Genomic DNA, 22468 nt, shown 5'->3' with positions numbered 1-22468 from the left:
GTGCCAAATAATCTTTCCTCCTTCCATTCCAAACAGACCTGCCAGTAGCAGCCATTAAATTCAGTTTATCACGTTATTCAATATCACGTTAGTGGGGTCACCAAACCCACAGAGTTGAAAAACAACCCGCGGCAACAGTGAAAAAGTAGCCCAATTCTGCGGGAAAACTGGATTTGCCAACACTTGCGCAGTGCACCATTGTACGAAAGTAAACACGGAGGACATAAAGTAAGCGATTATGCGTTTATTTATAGTGTGTTCAGCTGCAGAAGCCAGCTAAATTATGCACAGGCAATATGAAAAATAAAGTAAAAAATTGAGTTTTAAAACTTATGATATGAGCCTTCATGTTTTGCTTGTATATAGAGTTGCCACTGTAATACTTATGAGTTCTGACACATCACTGTACTTTCACTGACTACCTTTCGCAACTGTCTTGATAACTTTGGGTTTGTAAAATCTTTGAAGTATCTCCCATGAGTGTAGAATCACAGAATCGAGTGACGTGAAAGTCGCATGAATTCAGATATGACTGTTCAGGCTGTGGTCGCATTGCAAAACATCTGACCTATATCGGATTTAGTTCCACATATGGAAGTGGCACAAATCGGAATAGAAAAGATCAGATTCCATGTGGTTTGTGCTGTTCACACAACAGATCTGAGTCATATGTGAGCAAAAAAAAATTCAGATTTGACCCAATTTGCCTGCCGTGTGAACGTAGCCATAGAGTCAGCCCCCCTCAGTTTCACAAAGGTGTCCTAGCAGGTGTAGTTAGTCACATCACATTACTCTTTTGACAAACAGAAAATGTCCAAAAAAATTCAGATTTGACCCAATTTGCCTGCCGTGTGAACGTAGCCATAGAGTCAGCCCCCCTCAGTTTCACAAAGGTGTCCTAGCAGGTGTAGTTAGTCACATCACATTACTCTTTTGACAAACAGAAAATGTCCAAACTGTTGTCCAAATCATGTCTGTTTCAAAGCTAACAAATCTTTTTATGAAATGTTTTACTTAGTGTGCTGTGCTTGTTTAAAAAAATGCCACTTGCTTTGTTGTATTTTGTTTAATTAGTCATTCATGCATTTGTAGGTGTGGCTTAAGTGTCTGAATACTTTTTGGGGCCACTGCATTTTGTTATGTGTTCGTCATTAGATCTTTGCATTTTCTGTAAACCAAAGTGTATTTTTCCTCTCACTAACTCTTCATCAGATTCTAACTCTGTCTTTAACCCTGTGTGTCTGTCTGTGCATGTGTCTGATTACCTTTCAAGCAGTCAGAGGAGGAAGTGGTAAGAGCAGACAGCCTTCTCGACTCTGTGTAGATGTTTTTACATTTGTGTTTGTGTGTGTATGTGCGCCATCACCCTGTACAGTCCTCTTGCTCTGCGGCTTGTGTGTGTGTTCCTGCAAGGCTTCAGTGTTGGGTAGTCTCCTGTAGTTGGTGTTCGGTCCTTTTCCAGTACATCTAGATAGATTCTTTTCTAGACACTCATTTTCCTTTGTTTTAGCCACCATCATTACATGGGAATGATCCAGTGAGCTGTGCTGTGATTAGGATATATATCACATCAAATGATGCTGATGATCTGAAAGCGCCCCGCGCTGTGATTTTGTTCTCATGCCCGTGAGATTCAGGGCTGCTTAATCATGCTGTGATTGAGCTGGGAGTGGGATTCGATTTTTGTATTTTCATGAGTCCGAACAGCTCTTATTGCTCTCTTTCTCTCTCTATTTAGTTTAATTTTGCAGATGTTGCAGTGCATCAAGCCATTCACACTATAGAATACTGCTTAGGCTGCATCTCAAATACTGCCTCTTATCTACGGCTTTGGGCGCTGAGTCTGGCCCATGCGCGTAAGTAATGCACACACTCATACTCACATTTATTGTATTGAAAATACATGGAAATTTGATTATGCTCAGTTTTACTTTGTAGACTAGTAATTAAGGTCTTTGTAATCTCTATTAAATAAATAAATGAAGAAAATCCATCCTCTAATCATGAATGATTGGAAAATGTGATGAAAATTCATAAACTGCAGCCCTGTACAAATGTCAGTACATGTTTATCCTCTCACTAAGCAATTTGTAATCGTTTACAAGATATTTTTTTAAGTGTTTCTGTTTTCTTCCAGAGCTCTCTGAGGTCTTGTGGACAATGGTGATGCACATGGGTCTGGCTTCTAGGAATTTTGGTGGATTCTTTGCGCTGTCAATCATCTTTGCCTTCTTTGCTACACTGACAGTGTTTATTCTGTTGATCATGGAAGGGCTGTCTGCCTTCCTTCATGCTCTCAGATTGCATTGGTAAGGGCACACACACAATGCTTGCCTTTTATAAATTAAAACAGTTGAACAGTTTCAAGAGCAGATGTCGCTCCCTATCAATGGCTATACATACACTGCTAGTCTAGCAAAATACAGTTGTATTGACTATTCTGAGTGCTTAATGTTATTCTTTACACAAAAACTGCGTTCTAAAACCAAACTCACTTCCTGAAAAGATGGTATCTAGATTTTTATCAAATCTATGTACAAAACCAAACTAAAAAAGTTATGTGGAGCTAGACAATAACCTTTATTTTATTTTATTTTAAACTCAGAATTGCAATCCACTGACCCTGTTTCCCCACTTATTTTCTGTAGGGTGGAGTTCCAGAATAAATTCTACACTGGACAGGGCTTCAAGTTCATGCCTTTTACTTTTGACAGCATTCTGGAGGGCAAGTTTGAAGACTAAACCACACCCACATTCTCTCCCTCCCCAACTGCCACACCTCCAAACTACAGCATTTCATGATTCTTGTGAACACTGACTTTGTAAGGCTCTACATTTCTCAGGTGTTCTAGATCAGGACATAAATGGAATAATTTACAAGCAGGTAAACTAGATGTAAATAGTTGAAGCTGAAAATAATCTGAGCTAGAACTGCATAACGTATTTGCAATGATTTCGTAACTCTTCAATTCTTGCAGCGATATGTATTGATATGTAATAATACAAACTCGAGTGGTGTTGCCATACAGCACACAGGAGTATGAACAGCATGTTTTACTCAATCAAGGCAAAATATCATTACAGTTTCCCTCCCATTATAGCATAGGTGGAGATTTTGTCTATGTTTTCCAGTCTCTTAAATTATTAGAGTTTGTTTTTTATGTATCTTTTATCCTTTATGTTGACACATTTATATAATAGTTCTCATGCAAAGGGACCTCATTTCAAATGCAGCAAAGAAAGCTTCACTTTATGGCATTTCACAAGCTTCTGCCGAGAGGATATCCTCATCAAGCATATCTGATTACTAGATGCAGATAATCCCCCAGATTTATTGCAGATCTTTGCATTCCTTTGGAAAATGTAAGTAAAGAGTAATTATATTTTAGTTGGCCTTGAACTGTGTTGCTGTTTTTTGTGTGTGTGTTTAGCTATTGCTATTGCTATTGTGATTTAAATGCAAATACACATCTAAACTATGCTAATCTCATGAATCTGCTGCAGTGCCCAGTTCTGGGTTTTTGATTGTTGTGTTTACAACATGAACATGCATTGGCTCCTGAAAAAAAAAATCGTTGGTTTGATAGATGTCAGAGGGAGTCTTGGAGAAAATAACTATACCAAGTAAAAGCAGTAAGCGAAGCTTAATGATTATGTCTGTTTTGTTCGTCAATAAAGAGTAAAGAGTGGATCTGAACTCATAATTCTGTTTTTCTTTTTCTTTTTAACATACATGTGAGAAAATATCTGTTAATAAATCATGTCTGTACATGTATAATACAATTAAAGGATTATTTATTATTAATTATTAAGAAGCATTATTAATAATATATAGCATAATTATTACTTTTAATAAACATGAAATGATTAAATAATATTTCTGTTTTCTTTAAGAGTTATTGCTGTTGTTTCACATTAGCCATGCTGATATTTGGAACGACAGCACTCGTACTCTTGTGATATTGCTTAATTACATTTCAGACTAAATTTGACCAGTTTGTATTTTTCTACGCTAACAAAAAGAACCAAGCTTTACAGTTTCCCCTTTCCCAACTTAAAAAATTCCTTTAATCGCTCACACTTGCTAGAGCTGGGGTGATAAGCAAACATTTAACTTAAAAAAAAAAAACCGCTCCTCGCTCCAGTCAAAATCACAAAAACTCACATACTCTGGTCTGGAACTTCGCAAACGCCATTGTAGCCATACAAACAGAAACGTCTTAATCCTATTGAACTAAATATCAACACGTTAGGAACATGTTATTGTGCTATATTGTAATGGTGTTTCCAATAATGCAGCGTGTCTTTGATAGTAATTTTCAGTATCAGGTTTACGGTTTAATGAGTCATAAATTGATTTGAGCCATTTGTCTCATACCCTTGCGTAAATGAGAGGGTGGGTATGTGTTCTAGTGTCCCTTGTCAGGCTCTGGTGAGGGTGGAGACTCCCCTTAAAGGGTCAGTGTGGGTGTGACCTTACAGTAAGTGATCACAGCAGAGGGCTGGTCTAAGGAGGGAAAGGGAAGACCTGACGGACGGGCTTCACAGGGAGCTGTGGTCACACACACCTTGGAGAGAGAGTCTGCTTCCACCGACTGGCCGAGATCCCAGAGTAGACTTGAGGGAAAGTTTGAGGCATTACAGCAAACCTAGAGAGTAGTACTTAGTGGTAGTAAGTAGTGGAGGTGACTTGAAGATTGGTTAGAAGTTGCCAAGAAGTGTTGGAGTCGTTGCGCTGTGATTGTTGGGTGTCTACTGTCATTCAAGTCTTTTTTTAGTGCTTTATTTTTATCCTAGGACTGCATTCTTGCACACTGGGCCACGAGTGTGCATGCTTCTGCCCTCTGTCTGCAAGTAAGCTTGTGTGTGTTTCATCAGAGTCTACTTGAAACCAAGCCATGGCCGACACAGACTTCAAACTGGAGCGTGCCGTCTTCGCCGAAGTCTCTGATGATGACGACGAGGAGGTCTCCTTGATGCCTGCTGCCACCAAACCTGCCACCGCCTCCAAGGTGTTCAAATCAAAACGAGGCGACGACAATGACGATGATGACCCGGCGGAAGAGGTGGACCTGGTGTTGGGGCCGGGACTCGATGGAGGCGGCAGCGGTGAGGCCCAGAAGTCCGAGGCCCAGGCTACAGGCATGAAGGTCCTGGCACTCCTAGACAAGATCATAGGTGTGGTGGACCAGATCCAGCAGACTCAGACAGGTCTGGAGGCCAAGCAGGAGACCACGGAGAAGAACATGAGCAGCATCCAGACAGAGCTGGCCAAGCTGTCCAAGAGTCACGTTGTGACGGCCGGGACGGTCAACAAGCTCCTGGACAAGGTGCGGAAGGTGAACGTCAATGTGAAGAGCGTGCGCACGGACCTGGAGAAGCAAGTGGGACAGATCAAAAAACTGGAGAACAATGAGCATGAGCTCCTCAAGAGGAAGAACTTCAAAGTGCTTATCTTCCAGGTGAGTAATGGGTGCTTGACAGAGCGTCTGACTGCAAAGTCTTTGATATGCAAGCCTGGCACTCCATCTCCTTTCATTTGTCTTAACTAATGGATACTAATTAGTCTTTTAGCTCATACTTCATTCAAAAGCAACTTAAAGGAACCCTTACTCAGCTGCATGGCTCACTTCTTGCAGGGTTTGAACCTGCAGTAGTTTGGTTACCATTCCCAGCTCTAACCAATGGGCTACACCACCTTCTGATTGTAGAATTGGAGCTAATTGTGGTTGGTTATAAAAGCTTGAGTCCAGGTGGTCTGTGGTCTTTTTCTTGCTGTTGTAGTCTAGTTTATTTTTTATTTTTTAGAACAAATCTGACTGTTGAAACGGCAATTTTAGTGTGGCCAGATGTTATTTTATTTAGTTAGTTAGTTAGTTAGTTAGTCAGTCATTCATTCATTCATTCATTCATTCAGACTGCAGTTGCTTTTGCTGACATTTCCACACTGGCTGTCATAGTAATGATGCACACTTGTGGAAATTTGGGGAAAATTGTGAATTTGATCATATCATTCAGGCTGAGACGCATTAACACATGATTTGCTTTCAAACCACCTATAAATGTATAAATCCAGTTCCATGCATTTTTTTTTCATGTTCAGGCTATTACTACAGTAAGTGTATTTGGGGTGGATAGACCAAAAGAAAAGAAAAAAACAAAATAGGCAAAGTCTTAGACCACCTTCTGTTTCATCAGTGATGTGTTCCCTATGACCTTAATCATGACCTTAAATTGTTACCTTGGAGTTAGCTTTTTATGATGCAATCAAACACTTCAGTTACTATAATATACTTGCTAATCAACTTATATAATTCATGTACTATACTAATATAATGTGCTATACTAATATAATTGATAAGCATGATCATGTTGTTTTGCTAGGGTCTGCTGCATGAGTATGTATTTGCAGTCTTCCTTCCCAGGTCTTTTTTGGAGTACACATGGATTCCTCTGTAGGGCTTGGCCTTGAATTCCCCACTCAGTATCATAAAGTGTCAATCCACTCCTAAGTAAACCTTCAAAGGTTCATGTCTAACCTCACAGTGACCTCTGAACAATGCTGGATCAGCACATACCATGAGTGAACTGCAAATACGGCATGTACGTCAAAAAGGAGCCTTTAAAAAAAAAAAGTTTTTAGCTGTGCATATGGCTAAGATTTGATCATCTATCTATCTATCTATCTATCTAGTACAAAACTGTCACTGGGTCAGTACTATTTCAAAAGGTACTAATATGCACACTTTCGGTACTGATGATGTATCATTTAAGGATAAATAAAGCACAAAGATGTACCTTTTGGCTTTTGTACATTATGGTACCTCCCAAGTAAACCTTTCTTTATTGAGAATGTATGGTTTACTCACACTGTTGTATAGAATATGAATATGCAATTTGAGAATGATCAAGAAAAATGATGTGAACAAATACCTTTTTTTTTCATAAAATTGAGCAATAGACATATGCTTTTGAGCTGAAAGACTGACCATGACATTATTTAAATACTCAAGTCAGTGCCAGTTCACGCTTGGTTAAACTAAATTGTGGGAATAGGATGTTTTAGTGATTAGTGAATAAGGTTAGCAAATGTTTTTGCGCTGAAACAGCTACTGTGTGCAAACGTGCAATGGTGCAAACGGTGTTTAGTTACTCTAAAAATAGCACCACACTTCGTAGAAAGTGTATTCTTTCTTTCGTGTTTTGCTCAAATGCTAGATCAGTGTGTGGAGTGTAGGATTTCGCTGCTGTGTGGAGCGCAGTTGTAAAGAGAGTCTTGTGCAAGCGAGCTGGACTGTGTTGGAGTCAGATTAAATGTGTTTAGAGCGTGCTGGATCGCAGTATAGATGGATGGAGACTCACTCTGAGACCCCCATCCCCCTTCAAACTCTCACTTACAGTCTAATTATAGCGCAGAATGCGGTAATGTCTTCAAGGCTACTATAATGACACTACCGTCAGTCCAGAGGGAAAGAGAATCCTTCAGTTTTAGAAGCACCGCCTGACTATATATATATATATATATATATATATATATTTTTTTTTTTAAATACAATAAATATAACTTTATATTAATTACATGTTAGTACTAAATACATAATATTAATTACACAAAAATATGTTTTAGTATTAAATAAAATAATTCAATTTTACAGCATTAAATACAATAATTTACCTAAATCCGCCTTTGTCATCTATATGGTAATATCATTATAGCAGTGTGACTGACACTGACAATTTACATATAAAATAAAAATATTTAAAAATATAATTTAATATAAATTAGTTGTTATTATTAAATAACACTAAAAATACATTTTAGTATTAAATATAAAAATTACTTTTTACAGTATTAGATACAGTAAATTACCTTGCGTATCATTACCATTGTCACCTACATGGTAATATCTTTATAGCAGTGTGATTGACACTGACAATTTGCATAAATATAAAATATATAAAATGTAATATTAATTACATTTTATTTTTTAAATACATACTAAAATACATTCTAGTATTAAATACAATAAATTAATTACATTTACAGCATTAAATACAATAAATTACCTTGTATGATAACAGCCATTGTCAGCCATATAGTAATATTGCAGTGTGATTTACAGTGACAATTGACATGAAAATTAAATAACTGTATTTTTTTTATAAATAAACTATTTAAATGTTATTTTTATAAATAAACTTTTTATATTACCATTTTACAGTATTAAATACAGTAAATCACCTATGTCAGCCATTGTCCCCTATATGGTAATATCATTAGCTGTGTGATTGACAGTGCAGTGGATGGTACATTAATAGTTTTCCGTTATATAATTGTGTTTAATGACTCTTTTAAACCCACAGATGTTATTTTGTGCCAGTAATTATGTTGTTATTCCTTTCTGTCTGTGATCTGACATTACTGCGCTGGAGCAGAAGCGTCTAATGTGCGTGTAACATGGACAGGCTGAGGTTCAGTGTGTTCCAGCACTTTGCTGTTGTTTACCCTGCACCAGCGTTACTGCATTTAGCCCCACTAACGAGTCATTTCCTTCCAGCGCTGCTCTGAGGGGCCGCAGGGGGGAAACTGTGCTGATGTAATTGGCCTCTAATGTTTTTAATGCAGATGGAACTGAATGATGGAAGATGACAGGAGTGAGTGAGGTCATTTATTGGTATATTTGTGAAATTATGTTCTGTTCAGCTATTTCCCATAATTTCTCTGGGCATATGTTGCCTAATGAGGTTCATTATAGTCTGTTAGGGATAATCAGAGAAGATGCACCAGAGGGATCACATGTGTATTTCTCCTGGGAATGAGCAAACTCCCAAACACACATTAGCTGTGTGAAAAACATGGGCACTGTAGATATATGCAATTCGTTTTTATGTAGTGGCAACATAAATATGCAAATATTGTCACTGCCTCTATATGATCTGAAACCACAAGTGAAAATGCTTTTGTATTGCTTTTTTCCTAAATCAATATAAACAATTACAAATTATATCATTAGTATATCAATTAACACTGAATTTGAAAATCAAATAGTCTTTTTTGTGCATGCACCTAAACTGCATGAACGCCACAAATCTGTGTAAAATCTGTTATGCTGCATGACTTAAGATGATCCAAAGAGCATCTGGTTTTAATGCTAGTAGATAGTTTTTTCTTTATTCAATGACATAATGTATTTATATATTATTATTATTATTATTATAAATTATTGGTTTTACTACAATAACATTATTTCTAGGGGAACAAAAATAGATTTTACTGTAATCACAGACTTTTGAATGAGTTGGACACTATATACACTACCATTCAAAAGTTTGGTGTCAGATTTTTTTATTTAAAGCTGCAGTCCGTAAGTTTTGCATCTTTGTCACCATCTCTGTTTGAAAACCTGGAATTGCAGCTGTGTGCGGAATTATCTAGCTTGCGTGGGTTGTGAGTCGGCGCGACTCCAGCGCGGATGAATCTAATGTTCTGAAGAGTATGTGTGGCAGTCAGTCTATTCTAGTGGCTGGTTATGCACTTGCTCAAATATTGATTTCGGATCATTTTTAACCCAAAAAGTTACAGACTGCAGCTTTAAAGAAATGGATACAAGATGCTTTGAATTGATCAAACATGACAGTAAAGACATTTATAATGTTGCGAAATATTTCTATTTCAAATAAATGCTGTTCTTTTGAACCTTCTATTCAAAGAATCCTGAAAAAATGTATCACTGTTTCTACAAAATCTCTTGAGTACAAACGTTTCTTGAGAAGGAAGGATCATGTGACACTGAAGACTGGCGTAATGATGCTGAAAATGCAACTTTGCATCACGGGAATAACAGTTATTTAAACTGTAATAATAGTTCACAATGAGTGTATGTGTGTGTGTGTGTGTCCATGTGCATATATGTTTGTGTGTGTGGATTTAATTGCTCTTGAAGTCTCAGTTTCAGTCTTCTCTGGTGGAATGCCGCTGAGGCTGCAGGTTACATACTGGCATTTATCAGAAATCTAATCACAGACCTCTGAGACCTACATAAATTACCCCTGTAAAATTGGACTCCTGTAGGTGACAAGTGTGAGTGTGTGAGAGAGTACACATTAATATTTGCTATGCTATAAATAAATGGACGTTTTAATTGATTTATTCAGAACTGACATTAACAGCATTATTCTCAGAAACTCTCATTAGAAGTTAGTATCAGAACAGCTGAATTTATTAACACAAGCAGAGCTATATAAGGTTACTTTTAGTTTATTGGATGAAATAGCCACTGACCTCTGACCTCTTGGTTGCTTCAGTACTGGTACCAAATTTGAAGACATTTCCATTGCATGATTTGCTTTTGCAGCTGTGCACCTGTGGTAAACATGCATATCAATATTGTACTATTTTAGGTACGTGCATTACCTAAATGGTATTAGGTTACCCGTGCACACAGACAAGGACTGTTTTGTAATTTCTCTTGCAGTCTGGTAAGAAAAAGCTGGATTCTAAGTGGGGTTGGTGAAGGTGTTTGCTGGTGGTGGTGTGCTGGGCGGATGATGATGAGGTGTGGCTGTGACTTATGGGGGTTTGCATGATCTCCAACATTACGGGTGGCCTCTGCTCTATTTTTGCACTGAATTCAGGGTATCAGATTTACCCAGACAGCAGTGTGTGTACAGTGTGAGCGTGTGTGTAGGTAGACTGCCTGTTAGTCCGGGCCAGAATGTGCTGTTTGATGAATGGGCTGAGAATAAATGAGGCATGAGTTGCCACAGGTATGTTGTGTGTGCATATGTTTACAAAGCATCACAAGAGATGGTCACTTTAACTTCTTATTTTTATAATATGTTACATAATATGTCAAATATGGGATACAGGAAATGGCAACTGCATGCTGGTCCTGGAATGACTGCCTTCTTGCATGGGGCAGGGCTGCAGATGAATACGGAGCAGAGCCAGACACAGCCACGCACATCTGAAGCTAAAATTCACCTTTACTTTTAATAAACCAGGATTAGGAGTCATTCTATTCCAATTGACTCGTCGCAGGGAGTTTGATTGACAGGCAATCTGACCAATCATAACGGCAAATCTGCCATTTATGTCCAACAAACAAACCAGACAGGAGAGTAGATTAACATCGGTGGTCTTCAAAATTGGTATATTTACGTCTTTCCGCAGTTAAAACAAGATACCTTCTGATGTTCATTCATGTTTATTTCATTCTATAACTAATAAAGAGGAAGATATGTAAGAGAGTAACTAGAGTGATCTGTAACAACACATTAAATAGCAACAAAACTGTATTTATTGTTTGAATTTCTTACAAAATGACAATTTGAAAGCTGAGACTTTGTTTCATACCAAAAGTAACCTGCTCTGACATAGCCTGTCAGACATAGCAACAGTAAGGAATGGGGGTGGGGTCTTTGCGAAGGGTCAATTATACACGCACCAAAAAAAAAAAAAAGGTTCTTTAGCGGTTCTTTGAGGTGCTTTAGAGCACCACTGCCAAACAGTGAACCCGTTAACCCTCTGTATAGTTCTTTAAAGTTCTCTAACTCTCTCTTAGTCTCTTAGTTTAGTTGGGGAACGGATTAAAAAACGACATTAAAATATAGTGTATTTCTTGAAGATAACGTTGTTCTCAACCTTTTTGTCCACAAGACCCCCCTATAAGGAAATATTCCAGGGCCCCCACACAAGACTTTTTGACTGTAGTAAATTCCCATTCATAGCAAACATATGAATGGGAATCTAAGGAGGAGAATGGGGTTCCGCTTTGGGTTCTGCATAGCACCATTTGACAAATATATGCTGTATAACATGTTTAAAGATAGGTGCTATATAGCACTTAAAGTGTTTACCCTATGATTATGAGCCAATGAAACCACTTTTAGTGCTATTTAGCACCATTTTTGTTTAGAGTGTACTGAATGTTGTCCACTTTAGTTCAACAGCTCTTACTCCCTCAGATACAGTGCCATTTGAGCTCTTGTTCTTGTGTGTTCAGAGCGCTGGATAATAAAAGCATGTTTGGCTTATTAGGAGCATCAAGGTGGCAGAAAATGCAATGACTACAATACAAATAAAACATCGTGTGTGTGTGTGAATGAGAGAAATTGAGATATACACGTTTATACTGCTGTTCAAAAGTTTGGGGTCGGTTATTTTATCATTTTTTTTATTTTATTAATTAATGCTTTTAAAAGTTTCTTATGCTCATCAAGGCTGCATTTACTTAATCAAAAATTACAGTAGAAAGGGTAATATTGTGAAATACTAATACAATTTAAAATAACTCGTCTATTGTAATATATTTTAAATGTAATTTATTCCTGTGATGCAAAGCTGAATTTCCAGATTCATTCCAGCATGATTTTCCAGTCTTCAGTGTAACATGATCCTTCTAATATGATGATTTGATGCTCACAATTATTTATTTTAATTATTATCAATGTTGAAAACAATTGAGCTGCTTAATATTGGTATACATACTGTCACTTGTATACCCAGAAGCCCTATGTATAAGGAGGTTAATGGGTGAAAAGCCTTTACCTCTTTGACATTATGAAGCTGTCAGATACATAAAAAACAGCAGATGGCTGCTGTTTCAGCCACAGTAGTTTAATATAGCCTTTAGCCAATCAGAGACAGAACCGATAGTGTGTGTTGTTGTGCCTGTTTGATTCATTTGTTAATGGTATCTTACCATTCAAAAACTAGTGCATGTGCACTTGTGGTTCTGGTGTCCTGACTGGCATGACACAGATCTTGTCTCTTATGCAAGAGAGAGATCATATTTTTGCAATACCTGTCATAAAACCCATACTAAAGTCATGTTTAAAGTTATTTACGGTTGTTTCAGGTAGGAGTTCTGCTGTACAGCTGTTGCTCTGAACCCAACAGAAGTCAACAGCTGCTCAGTGCCTCAACCTTAACATGCCTTTCAACATCAAGCCTCAAACACACACACACACACACACACAGCTGTTATCTACTCATCACCGGCTGATTTTGTTTGGTTGTATGTCATTCGAAGTACTGGACCAAATGTTTTTGCCGCTGTCTTGGCAACGGTTGTCATGGTGCCATGGTCCACAGATAGCTGTTAATCTGGGTAATTGTTCGCCTCTTTTAGGGGCTTAGATGGGGGATCCTTCTATATATACAGTGTGGACTGACATTCTTTTTAGCCTAGAGCTATTGAACAGGAATTTGAGGGTATTACATGGCACCAGACACACTGGCAGCAGTATTAATGTGGTGTTTATGATTACTGTATTTGCACTACTATTGTTTTTGCCAGTACTACATAAATGCAATCAGGTTCCAAAATTGAACTTTTTTAGTGATTTGATAATTTACTGGTCATAAATATGTCTTATCAGCAATGGGAACTGCATTTTGTTATTTGAGTTCTCTCTGTTGGCTTTGGCTGTTTGGAGTGTTTGCGGTGCATGTGCAATGATCAGTGCACATTTCCAGCATTGTGTAACACCTCAGTCATCTCTGGCCCTCTATATTCTGACTTGTACTGGAGTTTTAGGGTGTTTATTGAACCCAGATTCACATAAGGACAAACCTTTCTGGATCAAAAATGGAAATGGTTTGTTTTGACACTGCAAATGACTGTAAGACAAACAGTAGCTGCTAAACTCAAATGGAGGCATCACCAAAGTCAGCCAAGACATCAAGTAAAGCGCACATCTAACACTATGCCGTTCAGGATGTTTATTAGGTGTCTGTTCTCTCTCTCTCTCTCACTCACACACACACACACACACACACACACGCACAGCACAATACCTGCAGGTCTTCAGTCCTCTGAGCAGCCTGTGAGTCAGTCAGTGGATGTGGTTACTATAGTGACAGCATCAGTATTTACTATTTAGTGTGCAGAATGGGAGAGTGATACAGTAATAGGTTAAGGAGTGAATGAATGAGCCCTGTTCAGGGAATGAAACAGATGGAATGCAAAGAGAGGAAAGGCCGGCCTAAACTAAACACATACATACATCTTCAGCCTACACAACCAGATAAGGAAGCGCATGCAAGTTTACGAGGACTTCCATTGGCATGGGGCCAGAGAAAAAACAGATTCAGGGATAACAAAGATGATTAATTGTAAATTGTAAAGAGATCCCTGCATTATGTGCAAGTGTCAGTTCTTCTTTTGACCACCAGAGGGTGTGTTGTACTTTTGGATACAGCCATTATGATCAAGAGAACGAATAAACCAGCAGTTTTTACATTGTCATATGCTTAAATAACATTATATGTCACATTATAAGCGGAGCGAAGAGACCATCACTATGCTTCTTCTCAAAATAACATCTGTTTTATGGGTAGAGCACATTCATCTTTTTTCCCCTAATATTTATGTTTTCAAGTATCTACATATCTTGTTCAAATATCTGCTGACATTCCCTTTTAATTGATGTGGCTAAGATATGTTGGCTTGTCTCACTCAAATGTAGATGCCTTTGCATGTGTGTGTGTGTGTGTGTGGTGTTGCATGGGGTTATTTATTTGCAAGCAGTTCTCCATGGGAATTCTGGGATGTTTTTTGGTAATAAATCTCTTTGGATTGCTCATACGGCTCTAACTGAATGCACAAGAGAGACTGAATCATATATATTGTTCCTTATTTTTATTTTTTTTGTAATTTTATGGTATATTTTTTTATTTTTCCCTTTTTCTTTATTAGTATTGTTATTATTACTTTTATTGTTAACATTGTTATTATTATTTATTATTATTAGTATTGTTATTGGTTTTATTTTATTAATGTAAATTTTTTATTTTTTTTGCTTTCTGAAAAGCCTCCCGTGGACTGGTGTTGAAAATTAGCATGTGTGCTAAAACACTTAAGCAAGTGCATATGGTTTGTCCAATGTAACTGTGATGTCCATTTTAAATAAAAATTTAATAATAATTATATATATATATATATATATATTAATTCATGTATCTGTCTAACTTTGCAAAATGTTTTGCTTTAAAAGTGTTTTTCCTAATTTACATGTGACTATCCCATTTACAGTGCCCTCTAGAGGGAGTGCTGTACTCGTCTGTGGACTCAATATGATTTTAGTAATGGCCCGTATTTAAAATTAATCACATTGACATTTTCTCATTCTGGTTGCATAGAAACAAGTTCATTATCTTACTACAAAGCTCCTCCACCCGTGTAATCATGGTGATTATCTTTCCCAGTGCTCAGACGAGTTAAAGCATGTCCTGAATTCAAAATATCAGTCTATCCGCATGATCTGCAAACGAGGACTGAATGACTCAAAGGGATATAGAACAACATGTTAAGAACAGGTTTAGGAGTAACAATATAGAGCGATTATAAATCCTGAGACAGAATGAAGTCCAACTGGTTATGAAGCCAAAATATAGTCATTGAACTCGTTAGATATTAGCTTCTCATAATGAAGTCAGCATTCAAAGTTAAGCCAGCAGCGTACAGTCAGCTGCTTTATTGCAGAATATACCTCAACAGGATGATCGGGAACAGGATATAAAATATTACGAAATTATTTCAACCCCAATCAATATTTTATGTCCATATATCCTGTCAGTATTTAAAAAAAATTTTTTTTTATAGACGTATTCCACCAAGAAAAAAAAATTGTCCAAAGCAATCAGCTTAAAGACAAAACGAACACTGCAATAATACTACAGTAATATACTTAGTCAACTTTTGATGAAAGCATAGGCTATATCTTTTTATTCTGATTGAAAAACATCAGGGACAAATATTGCTCAAATATTGGGCTCACCACCTGTTCTTTGGCCCTCAAAAGAAACTAGTTTACTAGTTTAAGGGTCATGAAACTAGTTTAAAGGGTCATGAACCCCCTGAGTATTATGGACAGGAACAAAGTCTGCTGAGTACACTCTTATGAAACATGTATTTGCACATACTTGCTTTTTATATTCAGTACTTTTTGTCTGACAATAATACTGAAAGTGAAAGTTTCTCTGATTCACTGTAAATGGTGCTATTCAGGGCTAATTTAACACCAACTGCTTAGGTTCGAATCTGGAAAGATATTCTGATCTGTCTGGTCTAATCTAATCTTAGTTCCTTAATTTTTCTCACCTTTTCTCTCAGGACAAGGTGAAACCTGTGAAGGTCTCTAAGAAGCCAGTGGCTGCAGGAGAGGAAGGAGAGCAGGTGCTGAGTGAAGGAGGAGAGGAAGAACATGGCTCTGAGGAGGAAGTTGAGGTTGAGGAAATCATTGAGGAATCTCGTGCTGAGCGCATCAAACGCAGCAGCCTCCAGAAGGTGGACAAGCTGAAGATGGCTTTCAGCAAGGAGCAGATGGAGAAGACCAGACAGAAAACCAAGGAGAACCTGGAGAAAACCCGACTGAGAACTAAAGAGAACCTGGAGAAGACACGTCAGAGAACCCGAGAGAACCTTGAGAAGACCAAGACGACCCTGGGCAAGAAGATGGGTAAGCTAGGAACAAAGATGACACCTAACACCGAACGCCGCGAGAAGATCCGCAGCTCCAGAGAGAAGATGAAGAAGTCACTGAATCCTGACCACCCCGTCTACGCCCGCTCCAAATCAACCACCTACCGCGTACGGCCCTTCACCTTCCACGTCAAGAAGGTCCGTGAGGGTGAGATCGAACCCACACCAGAACCAGAGGAAGAGGAGGAGCAGGTGGAGCAGAATGAGGAGGTCCAGGAGGGTCTTGCAGTGCAGGAAGGAGGTCTAGTGTCAAGGGTGGAGGAAGGTGAACTGGTCAATCTTGACAGCCCGGAGATAGAGGCCTTATTAGAGGCAGCTGATCAATCACGGCTGGTGTTCCAGGAGACGGTGAGGTCGAGGGAGAAGGCCGGCCAATAAGTCCAACATGCTGAGCCCTGGGAAAAGCTCAACACGGAAAAATAATGTGGAGGTCTGGAGGTAAATAAGGCTAAAAGGATGTAGGGAACTGAGATGTGCTTGAGGACGGATTAAAGGAGTCAACTGGACCTTTGGCTGAACATTTAGTTTGTTTGTTTGATTTTTTCTTATTATCTTCTCAACCCCAAGGTTGCTTTTTTTGTTTTGTTTTGTTCAGTTGTCAATTTTTAAATCAGCTAATGGTCAATTTTGTGTCTAGAACGGAATAATACTCAGAAAAAAAATCAAATAATTTTTATTGTGATTACCAACACTTAATCTTTTAAAATCTTTTAAAAAAAAGAATGTTATAGTATTTTCAGAAAAGGTGGATGTGAGGAGGTTTGCACTCCACAAGAATATTTTCATAAACACTCTCATGGCATTTAATTCCTATTAGACATTTAATATTAACTAGTTAATTTGTTATCAAGGCTACCCGGTTGCAACCAGATATTGCCAATATATATCTATATTAAAGTGCCTATATTTAATGAACACCTTGTGTTCTTTATTATCATGTGATGTGATGGCTGCTGATTTCAACAGTACAAATTAATAGCAGGCCTTATGCATCTTGTAGAACATCTGGGCTTTGTTTTAATGCCATGAATGAACTGTTGGAAGCTGTTGAAAGTGAAAACTTTAAGGTGCTAGAGAGTATGTTGTCTGACGGAAATATTGTTGTGAGGGAAAGTGAATTGCAAAATATTCTAATTGAAGTAAAATGCACTTTTTTGCAAAAAAGGGAAAGAAATAATTGTAAATAACTACTGCTGACTGAACCGTTTTCTTTTGAAACTGAAGGTTTGAATAATGATGATGTGATTATGGCGAGTTGTTTTGTGGTCTAATCACTGGTTTGAATGTAATCCAAGCTCTGACTCAGACTTTATGTGAAATAATTGCTTCACTTGACATCTACAGATGGCGTAATCTGATCTTTGATCTTGGATCTATGTATGTAAACAAGAAGCTCTTAAAAACCTATGAGATCAAGCTGAATATCAGTCTCTGTATAGGTTACTTTTCAGAATTCAGTTTTATTCATTCTGAGATCAATTCATTTGATGGTTTACCTTGTTTGTACATATACACTTTAACATGCTCAAAGTAAGATTATCATCTTATTGTCATATACACATGAATACAGTATTAGGTGAACAGGGACCTACTCAATGGAAAAGCAGTGCTGATATAATAGTCATTGTATAGTCCAGCTCACTGAAGTAAAGAGAAACACATCATAGTTCTATCCTATCTGAGTATATTCAGCTCAATTACTGATCTTTCATTGTACTTTAAGTGCGTTCATGTTAAACAATTGGCCCACATTAGTGCATATAGCTTGAATAGGCTAATTTTTACAAACAACACACTGACTGAAAACACATTTTGTATCACTATTTATGATCTGCTATTATGAACATATGCAGTTACTGCAGGCACACATGGACAATAGTTGTGAAGGTCTGAATGAAGCTGCTTATGGCTCTGCTGTTGTCCTTGTGAGATTTGTGGCTGTATCAATGGATTTTAGGTGTAGGTTGCTTTTAATAAACAAATAAAAGTGTCCACCTTTGTGCTGTGAGACCTGAGGCTTGATTTTTTTTATGTGAATAAATCTAAATGCTATAGGCAAACTCTCTTTCATTCTCTGTATCTACTGACTTATTTACAGCTATCAGAGAGAGCAGAAGTTGCACACTGTAGATCATTTGTGCCTGTGTTATTGCTCTGATGAGCAGTAGTGAAATGTAGCATTGTGGTGAAGCAGACATGGGCCACTGACTGATATTCAGTACAGATAGCAGTCATGACACACACAGCAATATCAAGCTGTACCAGCAATGAATATGCAGTCCGATGTGGACATTTTCTTTTAAATTCAGTGCTAGGTCTTTGAAAATATGTCTATATAGCATGTGAATTTGAACATGGCATTCCTAAAAATAATGCGGTAGCAGTAAGTGTCATTGTATGGCAATCAAGATATTAGAGTCAGTTAGGTTAACAGATGTGCGCATGTAGGGCAGGAACATAGCAAAAGTCAAACAAAGAGAGAGCATAACTGTGTATATTAGTATATAACATATATGTAAGGATCAAATCATGAGGAATCCATTTTTTTGTGACTTCTGGAGATATATTAACCCTGTAAAGTCTGGCATATGAAATAACAGTCAGACAAATCTATTTTCTTTTTCTTTTCAAATGAAACCATTTACTAAACCTTTAGACAATTGAAAAAATATCAAATATAAAAGTTTGCGTGTATGTGTTCTTTGTTGAGTATCATATCTGATACATCAAGCTTTTATGGCTCATATAAGAATATGGAGGGATAAGACACCTCAAGGAAGAATAAAACACCTCATTTTTATTCAGAGGCCCAAACTGAATATGCAGTTTGGTATTTATATGGTCACAAGATGTAAGAAGAAATTCTGATAGCTTGTAATTTTAATCAGTGAAATATTTATAGTCTGTATAGCAGACTGCCTAAATACAATGCATATAAATATCACTTGTCACTCTATATTTCCTAATAACATGTCTTCGTGTAAGATTAAATTCTTGGTTTTATGATCAAAGGTCTGTAGATTTATTGTGTTCCTCAAAAGCCCAATGTATCATTTTTGATACTAAGATTTAAACATGATTTTTCTAAACAATTATACATAATCAAGTAAACCTAAGTTTGCTTCAGTCCAGTAAGTGTGACAGTATAAATATGTAAAAAATTATGTTTTTTTTTAATTATACTAAAACGCCTTGCTAAAAAAGTATGACTTGCACTCTTAAAAATAAAGGTGCTTCACGATGCCATAGAAGAAGCTTTTTTGTCTAAATGGTTCCATAAGGAACCTTTCTTCTATGGCATCGCTGTGAAGAACCATTTAAGCACCTTTATTTTTAAGAGTGTATCAATCACATAGCAGAAGGAATTACTATGTACATGTTTTTCAGCAAAGTTTCGATTAAAATTTGCATATACAGCATGCTTTATAGCAGGGGTGTCAAACTCAATTCCTGGAGGGCTGGAGCCCTACAGAGTTTAGATTCAACCCTAATTAAGCACACCTGATCCAACTAATCAGGTCCTTCAGGCTTATTTGAAAAACTACATGGTATGTGTGTTGGAGCAGGGTTGGAACAAAACTCTGCAGGGCTCTGGCCCTCCAGGAATTGAGTTCGACACCCCTGCTTTATAGGGTTAAAAAGTAAAATCAAAGTGTACCTTTCAAAACTACGAAACTTCCAACTTCCTCCCCAGTCCAAAAAGAGCATTTATAGAAACTAAGCATTTCATTTTCTTCATTTTCAGTGAGACATGAGCAATAGCGACTTCATGCAAATACGCAGCAAACAGAAGGGTGACTACAAGTGGGAGTACAGACAGTGATCCACCCTGAACACAGCTGGACGCTGCAGGCAAACAGATTTAGTTGATGTCATCATGAATGCCCCTTAAGGGCCCATTTTTGGCAGGAATAAACCTTACTAATTTTGGACCACAGCGACAGAAAACAAAAACAAATGCTAAAACATGTATGATTTGACCTCACTTAAACCTTTGATGCACAAGCTATGGAAACCCCTTCTAATGCACAACATGGGTCTAAAATGACCCGTATTCATTTCCTATGTTATTTCATACTTCGCTGGGCATTTTCTTATTTATCTTTTGAAATCAGTTTATTTCAGCATTTAATATTCCCTGATCTATAAATTCCACGATCCATGAATATTCAAAATATGTTTTTACAACGACCACAAATTAATGTTTTATTTTTTTCCATAGGTTTTTTGTTACTGCATCAAGTTTATACACATGGGTCAAAAATGACCCATCTATGCAAGCATGATAAAACAAAAGAATAAAGACATTCTGTTAAAATAATTATTTTAGCAGTTATTTAGACCAGCACATTTAACACTTGAAATATATTTATTTGCCACTTTGTCACACATAGCATGTACATATCACTGATAACCGATAACACTGAAATTGAACTTCAAAATTAACCCTTTGATGCACAAGCTATGAAAACCCCTTCTAATAGACAACATGGGTCTAAAATGACCTGTATTCATTTCCTATGTTATTTCATACTTCGCTGGGCATTTTTTTATTTATCTTTTGAAATCAGTTTATTTCAGCATTTAATATTCCCTGATCTATAAATTCCACGATCCATGAATATTCAAAATATGTTTTTACAACGACCACAAATTAATGTTTTATTTTTTTCCATAGGTTTTTTGTTACTGCATCAAGTTTATACACATGGGTCAAAAATGACCCATCTATGCAAGCATGATAAAACAAAAGAATAAAGACATTCTGTTAAAATAATTATTTTAGCAGTTATTTAGACCAGCACATTTAACACTTGAAATATATTTATTTGCCACTTTGTCACACATAGCATGTACATATCACTGATAACCGATAACACTGAAATTGAACTGTCTGTGGTGCAACTGTAGTGAATTGTAGTGAATGTGACAGAATAGATGAAAATAAAACTAACAAAATAAAATCAGACAGGTACAGCGCTATATCAGTTTACCGTCTCAGTGCTTACATGCATCACAAATGACAACTACAGGTGTGTGCTCCTTGCAAACGGGCCTGACACTGAACACCAGATCCTGCACCTCTTCCTCTTCGATTGACCCTCCTGTCTGATGTATACCTGTGGCCGGGTGGTGGCTGTGTTTTGTTTTTTTATCCCACATCTTCCCATTGCCTCTGTAATATGGTTTTGAAGGTGCACGGGTGTACCCTCCAAGCACCTTTTCATATGTGGCATGACAAGCTCTTTGACCAGCTCCTTGATGAATAGCTGTCATGCATTGGTCACACCAGCCATGTAATCAGGGTGTTGTGCAGTGAAGTTGGTGTAGGCCAGGGGTGGCCAATGTCTGTCCTGGAGAGCACCTGTACCACAGCACCACGGGCCACCTCCATGTTCTCCGCTTACATGAGTAGGTGAAAACCATTTTTACTCAATCTATTGGACTGGGTCTGAGTTTCCTCTTAGAGGACTCATCAGACAAGTCTTCAATGTCATCACATGAATCTGCTTCGTCTAGGAGAGCTGGATTCACAACCACAACTCCAGATTGACCCTGTGACACATAATCTAGGTCATCCGCTTTAGATATTTCAGACTCTGAATCAGGATTAAGAATTGCCTGATCTTCCTCATCATGCAGCATCTCTACAAACATTTCAGCCATTAATCTAGAATGTCTGGGATCAGTCATACTAACACTCTGGATAAAGAGTGCTCAACAAGCAGTTGATCATGTATATACTGATTATATATTGTCGCTGTCAGAAACCTTGTATGTCCAAAACCATTACTTTTCAGAAACACTGACAGACATAAAGGGTGACCAATAGCACTGATTTATGACAAAAAATAAAAATGATGTAATGTGGAGATATGAGGTTTCTGCCTGACAGCAGTGATATATACTTGCATATAATAACGAATTATTTTGACTTTTATTTTGTTGACCTAGCTAACATTAGCTAGCTAAAATAGAAT

At 37.4% G+C, this 22468-nt stretch overlaps 2 protein-coding genes across 2 annotated transcripts in view; both read left to right on the top strand.

Annotated features, from left to right (window-relative positions):
* LOC107754956 (V-type proton ATPase 116 kDa subunit a-like) overlaps nucleotides 1–3734 on the top strand; it is a 33366-nt gene extending 29632 nt beyond the window's left edge. The window contains exons 17-20 of the mRNA XM_016571610.1: nucleotides 1274–1291; nucleotides 1739–1856; nucleotides 2138–2309; nucleotides 2649–3734. Of these exons, the coding sequence (XP_016427096.1) occupies nucleotides 1274–1291; nucleotides 1739–1856; nucleotides 2138–2309; nucleotides 2649–2742 (402 nt within the window). The 3' untranslated portion in view covers nucleotides 2743–3734. The remainder of the gene's footprint in view (nucleotides 1–1273; nucleotides 1292–1738; nucleotides 1857–2137; nucleotides 2310–2648) is intronic.
* A 794-nt stretch (nucleotides 3735–4528) lies between these two features.
* On the top strand, nucleotides 4529–17632 carry LOC107754145 (polymerase I and transcript release factor-like). The gene is made up of 2 exons (XM_016570480.1): nucleotides 4529–5462; nucleotides 16119–17632. The coding sequence occupies exons 1-2, from the start codon at nucleotides 4899–4901 to the stop codon at nucleotides 16863–16865; spliced, it is 1311 nt and encodes a 436-aa protein (XP_016425966.1). The 5' UTR covers nucleotides 4529–4898; the 3' UTR covers nucleotides 16866–17632.
* The last annotated feature ends 4836 nt before the right edge of the window (nucleotides 17633–22468 follow it).

This window comes from Sinocyclocheilus rhinocerous, unplaced genomic scaffold, assembly GCF_001515625.1.
Source record: "Sinocyclocheilus rhinocerous isolate Xijiao unplaced genomic scaffold, SAMN03320098_v1.1 scaffold1063, whole genome shotgun sequence".
In the NCBI taxonomy this organism is placed as follows: Eukaryota; Metazoa; Chordata; class Actinopteri; order Cypriniformes; family Cyprinidae; genus Sinocyclocheilus; species Sinocyclocheilus rhinocerous.
Note: the sequence above shows the minus strand (reverse complement) of the source record. Positions and strands in the feature narration are given on the sequence as shown.

Excerpts from the sequence above, each read along its gene's own strand:
- LOC107754145 (XM_016570480.1), top strand. The coding sequence starts at position 4,899 with ATGGCCGACACAGACTTCAAACTGGAGCGTGCCGTCTTCGCCGAAGTC. Across the intron at positions 5,463-16,118 it reads TCAAAGTGCTTATCTTCCAG|GACAAGGTGAAACCTGTGAA; the intron begins GTGAGTAATGGG and ends CTTTTCTCTCAG.